This window comes from Populus trichocarpa, chromosome 14 (genome assembly GCF_000002775.5).
Source record: "Populus trichocarpa isolate Nisqually-1 chromosome 14, P.trichocarpa_v4.1, whole genome shotgun sequence".
Taxonomy (NCBI): domain Eukaryota; kingdom Viridiplantae; phylum Streptophyta; class Magnoliopsida; order Malpighiales; family Salicaceae; genus Populus; species Populus trichocarpa.
Genome location: NC_037298.2, coordinates 5835000 through 5849947, shown reverse-complemented (window position 1 = coordinate 5849947; position 14948 = coordinate 5835000). Strand labels below are relative to the sequence as shown.

Here is a 14948-nt window from a genome sequence, read left to right as displayed (position 1 = left end):
TGTGTAACACTACTGTGTGCGTGTGTGATGGGAGATATGGAAATGATTCCTGCTGCTTCTACATGCGAGATCGAGCGTTGAAAAGTTGAAGCACTGAAAAGATTAATTGCACGGAGTTGTTCCATGAATTATCGCACCTTTCCAGCTTGCATGATAAGTTTCAAGCTCCCTTGTTTCGATGGTTCCATGAGAAACCAGATTAATATATCAAAGCAAGAAAACAAGATTCCCTTGTTCTGATTGTATGGAGTTTGGTTTGGTCACTTCCAAGTGCCAACAGCCTGAAGTAGAACGTGGACGGATCATCTATCGGAAAGCCTTATGCTGCGGACTTCACGAGAGTTATTCACAATGGTGCTGGAAAATTCATCTGTATTTTTCCAAGCCCCACTGGAAAAATTAACTCAAAGGAGGTGGAGCTACACAGGATTACTGAAGCTTTAGAAATAAGCTCCACCAATAAAAACACAACTAGCTCATCAGATTCATGATACACAATCAAGTGGCTAAAAACTCTAGCCGCTGCTCCTTGGAAATGCAGAGGTATTCTAAATTCAAGAGCAAAGCTGAAGCAGCTCTTCAATGATTTAAATTCACCCACACAAGAAGAGGTTCAAATCACTGTGCAGAACCCCTGACAAACAAGAAGTCAACCGTGTCAGTCATCTGATAGCATGGATGTAATCTGAAAACAACTCTGTATCCTGTCTGCCACCGTTTGTTCTTCATGCCTGGTGATGCTTTCTGCATTCTATAGGTCTTCGCTGCAACACTGTTGCTCCTTGTTATTAGACTCAATCTGTTATTAGACTCGGTTTGGTTGTGAGTTTATCCGGTCAATTTAAAATAAAACAAAGCTATTTTGGTTCTTTTAAAATAAAAGGATATCATTTTAGATAAAAATAAAAACAAATAGTCATTGGATTTTATTTGATCATATCTTCCACCAGATCAACCTCCATTTAAAATAAAACCCAACATGTATGAAGCTTGAAGTTGACAAGTTTGCCTTTTTATTCATTTGCTTGTCATTTATTTATAGTCGTTAATATTTTTTATATGAAAATTTATAAAAATATTTTTTTCAGATTTTATTTTTATTTTTTTGCATTAAAATATTTAAAAAAACATAAAAAAAATATTAATTTCATATTTTTTTATATTAAACACAATTTTAAAACATAAGGCAAATACAATCTAACTTTATAACACTAGATCTCTTGATTCTCGTGAAAATAAAACAGTACCTCGACTTGTCATACTCCGCACACCTCGATTCAATTGAACTTCATAGTACGCACAAATGAAACGATGTTGGACTAAGTAATCATTTTCTACAGAAAATATTAACAAAAATCACTGAAATTCCGATTTAACGTCATTTTATGATCCTCCATAATCACCACAAAAATCAAAAGGAGTAAGAATCAACCTGGTCATTAAATATAACCGCAAGGAGACAAAATCCACAGGCAGAAGATTACCAGCTGCATCTTCATGCCTCCTCAGTAAACTTCTAATGTTTGCAAGTGCCATAAAGTATAAAACATCGAAGGTTATTTTGTCAGCGGCCAAACCAGCAATTTAAGAAACTGGGTTGTCACTTGTCAGTGCTCCTCCGAGAAGATGAGAAAATTAACAAATAATTTCCAGACATCTAATACAAGCCAAACTAGGCATGACTTGAAGGGAAGAGGGCTGGATGATGGTGATTCTCGGAAAGAAAATGGAAAATGCCACGCAACAGCTTCCCCAAAAGTTTTTCATAAAATAAAAACAAACTTTCCCAGAAGATTATAATAATCAAAAGAAATACCAGTGATAATTGGATTCTACGTTTACACACGCATGTACACAGCATAGCAAGCAAAGTTTTGTATGCCCAGAACTTCTACCAATCTTCTTAATTTCTTATGGTTATAAAAACAATTCAATAAAGATGCTGATTAAAACAACAACATTACGTTAAAAAAATAAAAGAAAAGATCCAAATTAAGATTATAATCCAGTTTCTAATTACGCTGTTGACTATGTCTCAAAGCATAATTACTACCTCGTTGTGAAATTCCAAAACCTATCAATCTTGTCCTTTTAATCAGCATAAGTTTCATGACCTTCTACTTGCAACCCGAGAAAAATCATACCCTGTATCTATCTTTCTGAAAAGAATGTTGCAATATTCTAATTTCTCTAACTGGACTATTCAAAGTTCTAACATAACCCTCAGCGCGCATCGGAGACCCGCTATTTCTCTTAGGAATTGGATGCCTTAAAAGGTTGTAACATTATTACCTTTGGCTCGGCATCAGAGTTCATCTTCGACGCCTTCTTTTTCTCCGAGAGAGAATCCAGAAGCCACCTTGGACCTGGAGCTGGAGGGCAAGTGTTCAGGATAGGTATTTTGTGTTCCTCCCCAGTCGGGGTCTTGCAATCCCATGTCGTCTCTGCTATTTTATGTCTCAGCCCGGTTGGGGTTTTACAATCCATTGTCATCTCTGTTTCTTCGTCTTTGTTAACTGGACTAGTATTTACCTTTAGGGTTTCCCTTTCCAAGCTTGGTATCATCATATGATCTTCGATTCTGTAATTTTCTTTTCTTTTCTTTTTCTTCTGGTGAATTGAGTTTAGGAAAAAAGGTTAGGGTCGGGAATAGAAAAGAGAAGCAATAGAGCGTATGAAATTAGGCAGGATTTATTGGAATCACTGTTACCACTTATTGCTTATTAGAATTTGGACCGAGATAGATTTTTTTAAAAGAATATATATTAAAATAATATTTTTTTATTTTTTAAAATTTATTTTTCACATCAAAATTGTTTAAAAATTATTAATTTAATTTTTTTTTAGAAATACTTGTACCTCAGTATCAAAAGGTGTCTTAGTAGACTTCAACCCTATAAAAACACTTCCTTTTCTAGTTTTTTTCTTTTTAATTTCGGTTTTAAATTTCTTAGAGCCGAATAGTACATGCCAGCTCATGTGTATATCCATGTATTAATAAAATATTTTATTATATAGATTTAAATTAAATTTGTTAAGGTATTTTATTTAAAGAACTAAAAAAATATATGTCATGTGATTTGAAAATAACCTTTTCAAAATACAAGGTAATTGCTTACATGAATTGATGACCAGTATTGATAGTTAAAAATACAAAACATATAATCTTACTGTTTTGAAAATTGATGACCAGATTTTTTCTCGTGTTATCAAAAATAAATAAATAAAGAATCTAGTTATGATTAATCTTCTTAAGACGCTTATTATGATTATATATAATTAAGATTATTTAATTTACTGAAGTTATATGATATGATTTACGTTCATTGAAAATATAAGGATACAGTAATCAATCCAAAAACAATAATAAAACTATTCTTTCATGTATATAATTATGGACTGAGAAGGAAACTAGATTATGATACTATAATAAGATAATTTATATAATAACTAATAGTCTGTGTGATTATAACAAGAATTTTGAGCAACTTGTTATTCGTATAAATTAATTTATACAGGATCATGAACTCGTACCTAAAATAACACGAGATGATATACCGATACATGATAATAAGACCATTCTTGAACATCAAAATGCAATACACGAGGAATAGATTACTTTTAAAAATATTTTATATACAACATAAAAGTTTTTTTAAAAAAAAAATGGCACTTAAATTATCAATACACCAATAATAACATATAGTCTTTTTAATATTGCAATTGTAATTAAACGAAAAGGATAACATCATGTTTATATTTGCTTGAAAAATATTGAATTTGGATTCTAAAAGTCAAATTATCTTAAATAATTATCAAACTACATCCAAATTTTATATTTAATGTAAAATATTTTTTATTCAGAAATAATTATTTTTAAAAGTATTTTTTATTCAAAAATACATCATAATAATATATATTTTATTTTTTAAAGGACATGAAACATGGATATATGAAAAATTAAATAATTAAAAATTTATTTCAAGGCATGTAAAAATCTAAAAGAATAATTATGTTGAATAATTATATTAAAAAAGAAAAGTCAATTTCTTTCTTTCTTTTTAAGACCAACTTATACATTAATTGGAATCAATCTCCTTCTAAATGACTTTAAAAGTACACTCCCATGTCAGCTTAATGTATTTAAAAAAAATAGCTTGATATATTTAGAAAATTTTAATTTTTTTTTTCTAATTGATAATCCGGGTTTGAATCTAAAAAGTTAAATAAATAACCATCATATAAACAGCCTGCACTGTAAAAAAAAAAGGTCGGTTTGACCAGTGGGCTCTGCGCATGATAATTAGCTCCTTATACCTGGTGATTACATCCTTCTTATCGTCGCTTAAAAGGGTAATGCCAATTGCCATCTTCTTAATTTCTATGGTTATGAAAGAAAAGGTGAATAAATTAAGATGCAGACAAAACATTAATTACTCTAGAAAATTATAAAAAGGGATCCGAAATAAAACATAATTTCGTTTTTAATTAACAATGAGAAACCTAACCAAGGTGGTGATCATATCACAACGCATAATTAAGTACTGTCTTGATGTAATAATCTAAAACCCATTGAGTTTCATGACCTTCTCCCAGCAACCTTCAATGAAGGAGAAATTATACCCTGTGTTTCTTTTCTCTTGGTGAACGATATTGCAGTCTTCTCATCTCTTCGACTGGCCACTTCAAATTTCTTACAATGTGATCCTCTAAGGCATCATCAGAAGCTCTAACATCCTCAGGCAGCATCCCAGGCGCCAGAGTGATTCGCTTGGAATAAGATACGTTAAAAGGTTGCAACATTATTACCTTTGGCTGGCACCTAGACTTCTTCTTCGACGCCTTCTTCTTCACACAGAGAGAATCCAGAAGCCACTTTGGACCTGGAGCTGGAGGGCACTCGTGCTGGATAGGTATTTTGTGTTCCTCTCCAGTTGGGGTCTTGCAATCCCAGGTGGTGTTTGCTGCTTCGCTTGTTTCAACAGGATTGATGGTTAGTTTTAGGGTCTTTCCTTCCAGTCCAGGAACTTCAAGATCGGTTGAAATCATCTTGTCTAGAAATTTGTGGTTTTTTTTCCCAGCTAGACGTGAATTTTTAGGGATGGAGAAGAGACAGAGCGAGAGCGCGTGAATGGAATGCTGAGAGGTTAGAAGTTAGAACGCTCTTTCTGCTTTGTGTATATATAGACACGGATTGTTCACCGCCTAATTTGTTTTTCCTGTTTTTTCGCTTCTATGTTATTTTGTGAATTGTTTTAAGAAAATATTTTGAAAATTAAATTTCTTTTACGGTGTATTGAAAGGTCAAATTAGACCTAGAGTTATGCAATGAAGTAGCCTGTCCTCATTTTATAATGATAAAAAAAACAATAATGAAGTCACGAGACCCAGAGTAAGTTCAGGAACCCTGTACGTTTTAGTTTCACCTGGTCATGGGGTCGCGCTGCCGTGCGGATTGAATAAATTTTTTCAGTAAAAAAAAAATATGTTAATTTTTTAAATTTATTTAAAAAATAATAATAATAATAAATCAAAACATCTATAAAAATTATTTGTATCAATAAATATAAAAAAACAAAGTGTTAACACGTTTATTCAATTCGTCTGGTAGTAGGTCGAATAATTTTTTTTCCAACACATGAGAATTAATGTGTAAGTATTACTAGAGTCTTTTTTTACATCAAGTAACAAATATAACCATGAATTACAAAATCAACGCTTACATGTAATAAAATATAATAAGATCTCAAATTAATTTTTAATGTAACTAAAAAATAAAAAAATATTGTAATTGTTACAGTAAAACTTTATTTTCTTAGTTTGTGTTGAATAAGTTTACAGCAACAAAAGTGTAAAGAAAAAACATCAAAAAAAATATTACAAAAGAGTAAAAGAAAATGAAAAAAATAATGGTATAAATAAACAAAGTATAAATAATATTTTTTCCAAAAAGAGTATAAAGAAAAAAAAGTTAAAACATTAAAATCATGAAATTGGCATGCATGTTATAATTTGTTTATTTAAAAAATATATATATCATGTATGTAAGTTGCTCTAGTGTGTTTTTTTACATGAAAAATTAAAAGTGTCATTTGAAAAGTGTATGCAATCATCTAGTTAAATAAATCAAAATATCTATGTTAAAAAAAATGAAAAAATATCAGGAAATTTTTTTAAAAAAATGCTTTTAAAACAATCAAAGTCGACCTGAGCTAATTTTTTAGATCTATGACCCAGGTCACGAGACTAGAATGGCCTCGTTGAAGGCAAACCTAAAAAAATAAAGAAGCAATATTCTTAACCAAACAAATATTGAGGGATGAAATTGAGGGGGAAAAGGTCAATAAAAAAACAATGCAAAACAAAACAAATAGCAATTAAAAGAATCGGGACTAAATTCAACATAAAAACCAACTAAAATTAAATGTTAATGGAAAATTTAAATGAAATTAAATGTTTAGGGATTGAATTAAAAAAAACAAATCAATTAAAAAAAAATTAAAAAATAACAATTATAAGAATTGGCACCAAACTTGACATAAAAATTCAATAAAAATAAATGCTTAGGGATTCAATAGAAGAAAAACAAATAAATCAAGAAAATGATTGAAAACAAAAAAAATTAAAACAATGAGGACCATATTTGATTAAAAAAAAATAACAAAATAAAAAAATCAGGGATGAAATCAAAAATAAAATCAAAATAAAAAAAATCAATGTAAAAAAAATAATTACAATTAAGAGAAAAAAGACCGAATCAAAAGAAAAAAAATATATTGAAAGGCTGGTGTATTTTTTATATAACCAGCACGCAATCCGAGAAAAAAAAGAAAAAGAAAAGAAAAGTCAATCGATGTTGAATTATGCCTCGCTACTATACACGTGCCACTAAAAGAGAAAGAGGATGCTAGGACACATCAAATGACATGGAGGAAGCTTGACTTCAACCATCGTTGTCAACCGCACGTGTTAGCAGCTTTTTTTTATGTGCACAAAATTAAAAATACCCTCATAACTAAACAACAATAACAAAAAACCCTTATAAAATTACAACAAAATCCTTAAAGTCAGTGCTAAAAAGTTGAATGGAAAAGAATAGTGGAATAATTCAATTGTTCATAAATATTAAAAATAAAAACCCAAAAATACTCTCAAGACTAAATAACAACAACAAAGAAACTCTAGGGAATGACAATCAAGCCTGCAAAGGCAAAACTAACAAATTTGCATAATAAAGGTAATTCAACTGTTCATGACAAATTTGAATTTACCACATGGCCCCTGGACTAAAGGTTCTGGTTATTTACTCTTTAAGGGCAATACAATAATTGCATTGTTATTAAAAAAATAAAAAGACAGTGTTGTCTCAAAACAAATAAAAAATGATAAAAAAATTTCAGTGTAGCCCTTAACACATTTCTTCGTGGATGGGCTATAACAAAAAACCTACGCGGTTTAGTATTTTACTTAGAGGGTGTTTGAATGTGAGATAACTTGTGCTTTTTTGAGTAAAAAGCATGTTTTTATAGCTTTTAGAGGTGTAGTTTGTGCTTAAAAGGTATTGTGCCTTAGACAAAAAGCCACCACACCTCCAAGCCAAATACACCCTTAATAAGATATTTTCACCTCTATTGTTCCTTCGTAATTCCAAAAAAAAAAAAGACAAAAAAAATATTTTATTGGTAATTTTTAACAAAAAAAAATAAAAATAAAATTATGGTTGGATATTTTTGGTAGCAAGAGAATATAAAAAAATTAATTAAAACTCTGTTAGTAGTTTCGTTAAAAATTTGACATAACATGAATGCTGACGGAATCCATCAGTGATTTTAAATGAATAAAAACCTGATGGTTCTCTCTTCCCCTGTTTCTTATTTTTCATTTGCTAAAAAGCACAACAACAGCCCCTTCTTCGAATCTCTTCAAATTCCGGCAACCCTCATGTAAATCCAGCCCTCAACCCGCCAACGATCGACCAACATTTGTTAACTGTATCAACTTTCATTTATCATTTTTTTTTTGTCAAGTTTCACTTCATAAAGACAGTAAACCCACACATTTTTTTTTTGCAACTTGTTTATATTTTAAATTAATTCATTAAAATTTGTTTTTAGTATTTATTATTTACTTGTATATTTAAGTGTCTGCTAACTTTTCCCTGTATAATTTTATAGTATTAAAGCATAATTTGTGTGTTAGGTTTTATTTGGCATTTGAAATAAATTGATTTTATTTGCAATAAAGACAACAGGAGATAATTATCGTTTTCAACTTCATATTTTGTATCGTTTTGCATGATGTTCTTTATGATTTGTCCATCACCCAACAACTTTGATGTTGATTTCTTTACATCTTCTTTTTAGTTTAACATGGGTGTCTGGGTCAGTTTGCGCGCATCTCGACTAATCCCACGGGTCCTGAAGTTAACGACCATGTAAGCTTCCAGTGGCTATTATATGAGCAACCACAGGGCTCGAACCTGAGACCACATAAGAAACAAACTTCTTGATCACAAGCTTTTACCATTGACCACCACCTAGATGGTTGATTTCTTTACATCCTTGACATGAAAAGACATTGAGTTTAGTTTTATCATTTGTGATGTCACGTGTTGGTTTTATTAATGTTTTTGTTAAACTTAATATTCATGGGGGTATATTAGTCAAGTACATGACAAATAAAATTTCAGTTTATTATAAAATATGATGGATCCATAGCTTATATTTGACAAAACTACCTACGGACGGGAACTTGTTTTGGTCAAACAAATATATAGAATAATATTAATTCATAATTCAATAGTTATATACTGTCTGTATAATCACAATAGATGACACGTATATTGACTTTGATATTTTGAAAAAAAAAAAAGAATACCTTTATAAAATATTTTTTTATTAATTATTGTATAAACTGGCAAATTTGTGCTTTGTTACATGTTCCCTCGGCTATTGATTTATTTTGTTACATGGTGTATTGTATTTTTTAATTGAAGTAAAATTTTATTTTTTATTTTTTTTTATGTCAAGACATAAAAACAATAAAAAAAACATATAAAAAAAATTAATTTAATATTTTTTAAAATAAAAATAATTTAAAAAACAAATTATAATACAAAAACAACCACTCACAAACCAAATCATTGCAGCACATTACTTTACAGTGAAGCAAACATTGTCATGTTCGTGTAATCTTATGGCTAATTAGTTGAGATATTTGGATGCAAATTTGATGGAAAATGATTTGAGACTTTTATTTTTTTAGATAAGAAAATAAATAAAAGGCAATAGCCTTTCACTCTAACATCGGAAAGGGGTCATCCTGGATTCACATAGTGTTCCCTTCTTCTTCTTTTTTTATTGTGTTATTTTTTTTTTTTTCAATTTAATTCTTTGATGTTGTGTTGATTGTAATCTTATGGAAATAGCCTTTCAATTTTTGTTGTGTTGATGTTGTGTTATCATTCTCATTTGGCAGAACATGGAAAAACCAAGAAATCAGAGCATGTAAAAATTATACCTCCAAATTTTACCTAAGAATCCATTAACAAAGAATAAACAACGTGATTTTGTTTATTTTTATATTTTAAAAAAATTTAATTTTTTTTATTTACTTCAAATTAATATGTTTTTGGTGTTTTTAAAATGCGTTGATATAAAAAATAATTTTTAAAAAATAAAAAAAATATTATTTTGATATATTTCTGAGTGAAAAATATTTTCAAAAAACAATCGTAATTACACTCTTAAATAGATACTATCATCCAATCTTGATCGATATTATAAATGAAAACACGCTTTTTAAAGTATTATTTATTTGAATAATGAATTTATAAAAAACATTTTTATACTAAATTTCTATATAAATCGTGTTAATGTGTCAGTAATAAAGATTTTAAATCATTGACTCTTATAAAACAAGTAAGGATCACAATCAATTCTCCCAACATAGCAACGAAGATGTGAAGAACAATCAATTCCACTAGAAAAGTAATTTAGTCGCAATAACAATAAAAAAATCAAAATACCTTTATTATTATCATCAAAGAAAAAAATACAAATCAAACAGTAAAATCTCAATTTAGCCCCTAATGTATCACTCATAACCAATTTGGACCTAATAAATCTTCTGGTTATATAATTTTTACCCAAACACGACGTGCACCAGAAAAGATCACCCTTTACCCATCCACTGTATACCATATTTTCTTTTAAAAAAAGCAAAAAAAGCTGAATATGTTATAAAGGCTAATCTTAATGCCCAAATATGATAATTTCACTTTTAAACAAAGTCAAGAAAATCTTATTATCACTTTTAAACAAAGTCAATAAAATCTTATTACGATTTGATGTTAAAGTTATTTTCAAGAGAGATTGAAACTTGTTTTAAAGTGTATTTGTTTTAGGTTTAACAATGTTTTTGAAATGTTTTGAATTTTTTTGTTTTAAATATATTTTGTATGATTTTAGATTATTTTTACGTGTTAATATCAAAAATAAATTTTTAATTTTTTTAATATATTCTAAAATAAAAGTAAAGGAAGGGGCACTTCTTTCGGTCGATTCAATGCTTTTATTTGCATTACAGGTCATTTAGAAAGAAAATAGAAGAAAAGGAAATTAATGAAATCAAAAGATTTAGTACTTAATTGATAATTGAATAACATATTAGGTGCTAAAGTGAGATTTCCCAAAAAAAACTGTCTGCCTCACCGTTTACATTAGTCTCCGTGGCATGCACGCGGCACCTGACCCAATTCTCCATTTTCCCTCTATGTCCCGCCAAATAAAATTTACAGCTTTCCCTCATCATTTTAAATTTCGCTCTCATTCACAACAATGAGAGACAGGAAAATTGAAAAACACCAAAACGACAGCAACGAAACGCAAAAAAGGAGTCCCAGACCCACAGCGACCGAGCGATGGTCACAAACCCTAACAACTCTTTCGCGAAGACAATCTGCTCCATCTGCTATGAAGATCTCAAGCCCATTGTCGAAGATCTCCAATCAATCTCCATTTGTGGCCACGTCTTTCACGAACTCTGGTACGGAAACGATTTCGCATGTGCTTAATTTTTCAATTTCTCTCTGCAAACCTGGAAACTAGTTTGTTAAGGTTTCCGTGGTTAATGTTTGAAACCCTAGCCTGCAGCAGTGGTTTGAATATTGTTCGAATGAAAAGAAGCGTAGCTGTCCAGTTTGCAAGCAGAATTGCTCGGCGCAAAATGCCGGTCGCCTTTATTTTCAGTCGGTCGGGGACCAAACCGAACCGTTCGGGGATCGGAAGGCGGGGGAGTGTGAGGAGGATCCTAAGTTGTTGCGTGGAGAAGTGAAGAGATTGGAAGGAAAATTGTCGGGTCTCAATACCATTTTGGAGAGTCAAGTGAAGGAAATGAAGCATCTCAATGAGGAAGTAAGATTGATTTCTCTTATGATTTGTTTGGTTGTTTTTGTCTGTGAAAATTTTGCAGAACACCTGGCGTGCAGTTATCTTTGTAGCTGTAATTGACCGAATCTATGGCTATATCAATGAAGTATTTGAAGCAAACCGATTATTTTTGTTCTTCTCCGGGTCTTATGAAGCTATTTTTGTTTCAGTTGTATCTTTGTAAAGATGAGTTGAAGAAAGAAGTTAAATTGAGGACTCATGCAATGGAACAAAAAGCATCGATTCAGCACCTGCTTCGATCGAAATCTGAGGTGTACTATCGTCTTCACAGTTGTTCTAGATTATTCCCCTTTTCATGTCGTTGGTGGTGCCAATTAACTGAATTTTTCTAAGAGATTTTGGTCAACTGTGTTGTAGGAGCTTGATGCACTGAAGTTGGAGCGCATCAGGCTGCAAGATAGGAATATGGCACTTGCCAAAGAGCTTGTAGCACTCAAGCTGTAAGTGCAGCTGTGCTAGGTTCAAATAGACTTTTATTATTTGGTTTCTTGTTATGAACTCTTGTACTTATACGGTTTGTAATTTAGGGTATCGGATGTGAATCTGGAGGAAGATGAGGTTTTAAAGCTTGCCTCTTTTGGTAACGAAGCCAATAACAAAGATACCGTAGACATCCTGAGAAAGTCTTTGGTCATTCGCAATAAGTAAGCTGTCTATTTTTCAGTTATAGTAATTAAATGTATTTATGGATGGAGAAAATTATTTTGAGTTTTGACATTCAATTGAATTTTAATGCTCCTTCTTAATTCCAAAATGATGAGAGCTGTTGATTCATCATCAAGGATTGTGTTATGACAGCGGTGAGCTTTTTTGCTTGATACCTATCTGTAATGATCAGTGTTTACACTTTACAATGTTTACATGCACTATCTTTATCTGATAGTTGCTTTTGCTAATGCTAGATTTTACCCTGATTTTTCCACTGAAGAATAACCATGTTGATAATTTACCTGATTTATTCTCACTGCATTTTTATTTAGCTATTTTTTGCAAAATGTTATCAATGGTTTTTCCTTATATTTACCCGCATCTCTTATTTTTTTCAGGGTTTTGATATCTAATATAATTTGTTGTTCCACATTGCTTCTAACAGGACTTACAAAGAATTGATGGCTAAGTGTAACCAACTTGGACAGGGTGAGGCTCGTTCTTGTAAAAGACTTGAGAAGGCAAAAGAAAAGATCAATAAATTAAAGGTAAGTCTGTGAGGACTTTGTTTAAAATTCTCCAATAAAAGCTCATCCGGGGAATGGCTTAGTCTCTGGTTTGGCTGAAATGATTGTTTTGTTGCCATCATCAGACAAGGGTCAAAGAACTAGAGATGGTTGTTGAAGTAAAAGATAACGAAAGTTTGAGGGCTTTAAAAGCTTCAAAGAAGGCAAATTGCAAAGGGCTTGTTGCAGAAGATATCAAGGACAGTTCTAATGCTTTGGCCACAAGTACTTCATGTGCTGGTCAAAAGGAACAGCATTGTGTATCTGTGGATCTAACAGGAAGCTCGACCAGTGATCGAGAAAATTTTAGTTTCATGGGTGATAAGGGTGCCAATTCATCCAAAGAATGTACTAGAATCACTGCTCTTAACAAACAGGGAAATGCTTATTATGCAAGAGATGAAGCAGCTTTGAATCTTCCTACAGCTGTGCATGTAACTCTAGACCCTGATTCAAAACATCAGACCAGAGAGGGTGAATCTGCTCTTGCAAAGTCAGAAGCAGTTTCTGATATTCACAGTGAAGCCAAAGTGCACAAAACAGTGAACCCATCTGGACCTTTTGGCATAAGAATCAACAATGGTAAGGGCAATGCTCTTGATTCTGCTACAGACGAGGAAGTTATTGTGTCTCTTGATGACACCAGAGAAGGTCAACCCATTCTCAACATTAGAAAAGACTTCTTAGGGCGCGGCGCAAACCGTGTTTCCTTAAATTTTGATTTTTTTTTGCTTAAAATGAAATTGTTTTTTATGTTATCAAATCGTTTTGATATGCTGATGTAAAAAATAATTTTTAAAAAATAAAAAAAATCATTTTGATGCATTTCTAAGCGAAAAGCATTTTGAACCGCCACCACAATCCCAAACACACATTACTATTGGTATAATTTGAGTTTGATGTAATTGGTTTCAAGGAGTGGCTTGAGCCAAACTTTGTGATATAACTACATGCATGAGCACACTTTTGCCCTCTGTAAAATACATATTTTGGAATATTAATTGTTCAGAATCTGACATTAGTTGTTTATTATGATACTAAACCTCCAGGGGATATATGTTTCTCTAGTGGATTGATGGGTCCTGATGGAACAAACCGGTACTTGGGGAGATGGTGTAAGCGTGGTCAAAGCAACGGGTCATTGGCCATGCAAGGTACAAGTGCAAGTAGCAGGGATTTAATTGCTGTTGGATCTGATGGGCGAGGTGGTAGAGTTAAAGTGCTGAGATCTATGAATCAATCCTTGTTGGTAGGTAATGCATGTATACAATTATTTAATTATTAGTTTGACACATTTTGGTTTGAAACATCTTTGTCTTCGCAACTTGTAGCTGCCCGCGTTAGTTGCTTACTTCAATACCTGTCACGCAATCATGCTTCTACTTACATTTTGTTATAGAGTATCAATTAGTTTTCTGTTCATATCCATTCAACTTGGCTTTGGTTTTCTTGCAGCTATTTTTTTTGTCATCCACGTTGTATCTAGAATCACATATCTCCATATTACAACCTCGTTATGAAACTGATTGCTTGACTTCTAACTGTGACCTTTTTATGCAGGATGGCAAGGAAAATTCTGTATCTGCCAAGAAGTGCAAGTATGGAGCTAAAACAAGCAGTTTGCAATCTCAAGGCTGTTTACAGATAGAACACTTCTTTGGGAGGGCCAGTCAGTAATCAAAGGTGTGCCCTTTAGTATGTGTAATGTCTCAGCTATGCTTTTGGGATGTTTAGAAGGAAATGAAACAGTAATACCTTCTTTCCACTCAATTATACTTGTATGATTTTCTTCCTCTTACCCCAGGCATTATTCATAATTTAACCAAGGGGCAAAGTGGTTGCTGTGCTTTTCAGTCTCGCGCAATCAGTAACTTTTTGGGTAGATTACTACTGATGAGATGGTTTCCATTTGGAAATTTGTTGGTACAAAGCATAAACATTACGAGGCCAGTATTTATGAGTTTTGATATGAAAGAGGATAATTTTTTTTTTTTTGGATGGCTGTTGTAAGATCTTTTCTCTTATTTTCTTGGTTTCTTAAATGCCGTGTTGAGGAAAAAGAATTTTTTTACTAGGAAGGCATGGGGTCATTTTTCTCATGATTCTAAATGCAGTTCAACGTTCAACCGGGAGATTGCAAGCTCAAAAATCCTATATATATATATATATATATATATATAAAATTGAAATGTACAAAATACTGACACCGGTTACATTAACAATTAACATAAAAAAAAAACTAAAATGTGTAGTTTTTACCGTGCAACTTTTCATAAATCATTTT

General features: G+C 31.6%; 1 protein-coding gene and 1 long non-coding RNA gene across 6 annotated transcripts; one reads left to right on the top strand and one right to left on the bottom strand.

Moving 5' to 3' along the window:
- Window positions 1-342: 342 nt before the first annotated feature.
- Window positions 343-2704, bottom strand: LOC7496993 (uncharacterized). The gene is made up of 3 exons (XR_002977704.2): window positions 1433-2704; window positions 1248-1334; window positions 343-634 (listed from the first exon to the last, which is right to left on the bottom strand). It is a non-coding gene; the product is annotated as an uncharacterized LOC7496993 (long non-coding RNA).
- Window positions 2705-10759: 8055 nt separating this feature from the next.
- On the top strand, window positions 10760-14660 carry LOC7496992 (uncharacterized). 5 transcript variants are annotated; one of them, XR_002977860.2, is made up of 10 exons: window positions 10760-11046; window positions 11147-11414; window positions 11600-11701; window positions 11808-11890; window positions 11978-12094; window positions 12544-12646; window positions 12751-13315; window positions 13714-13917; window positions 14225-14347; window positions 14469-14660. XR_002977860.2 is itself a non-coding variant. In XM_024585577.2 (10 exons), exons 1-9 carry the CDS (start codon window positions 10922-10924, stop codon window positions 14339-14341), a joined length of 1680 nt encoding a protein of 559 aa, XP_024441345.1. In that variant the 5' UTR covers window positions 10761-10921; the 3' UTR covers window positions 14342-14347; window positions 14469-14660. The 5 variants fall into 5 exon arrangements, 4 of the variants coding, with proteins under 4 accessions (XP_024441346.1, XP_024441345.1, XP_052302720.1 ...); XM_024585577.2 differs by having other exon boundaries at window positions 10761-11046; window positions 13714-13913; XM_024585578.2 differs by having other exon boundaries at window positions 14225-14660.
- Window positions 14661-14948: the final 288 nt, after the last annotated feature.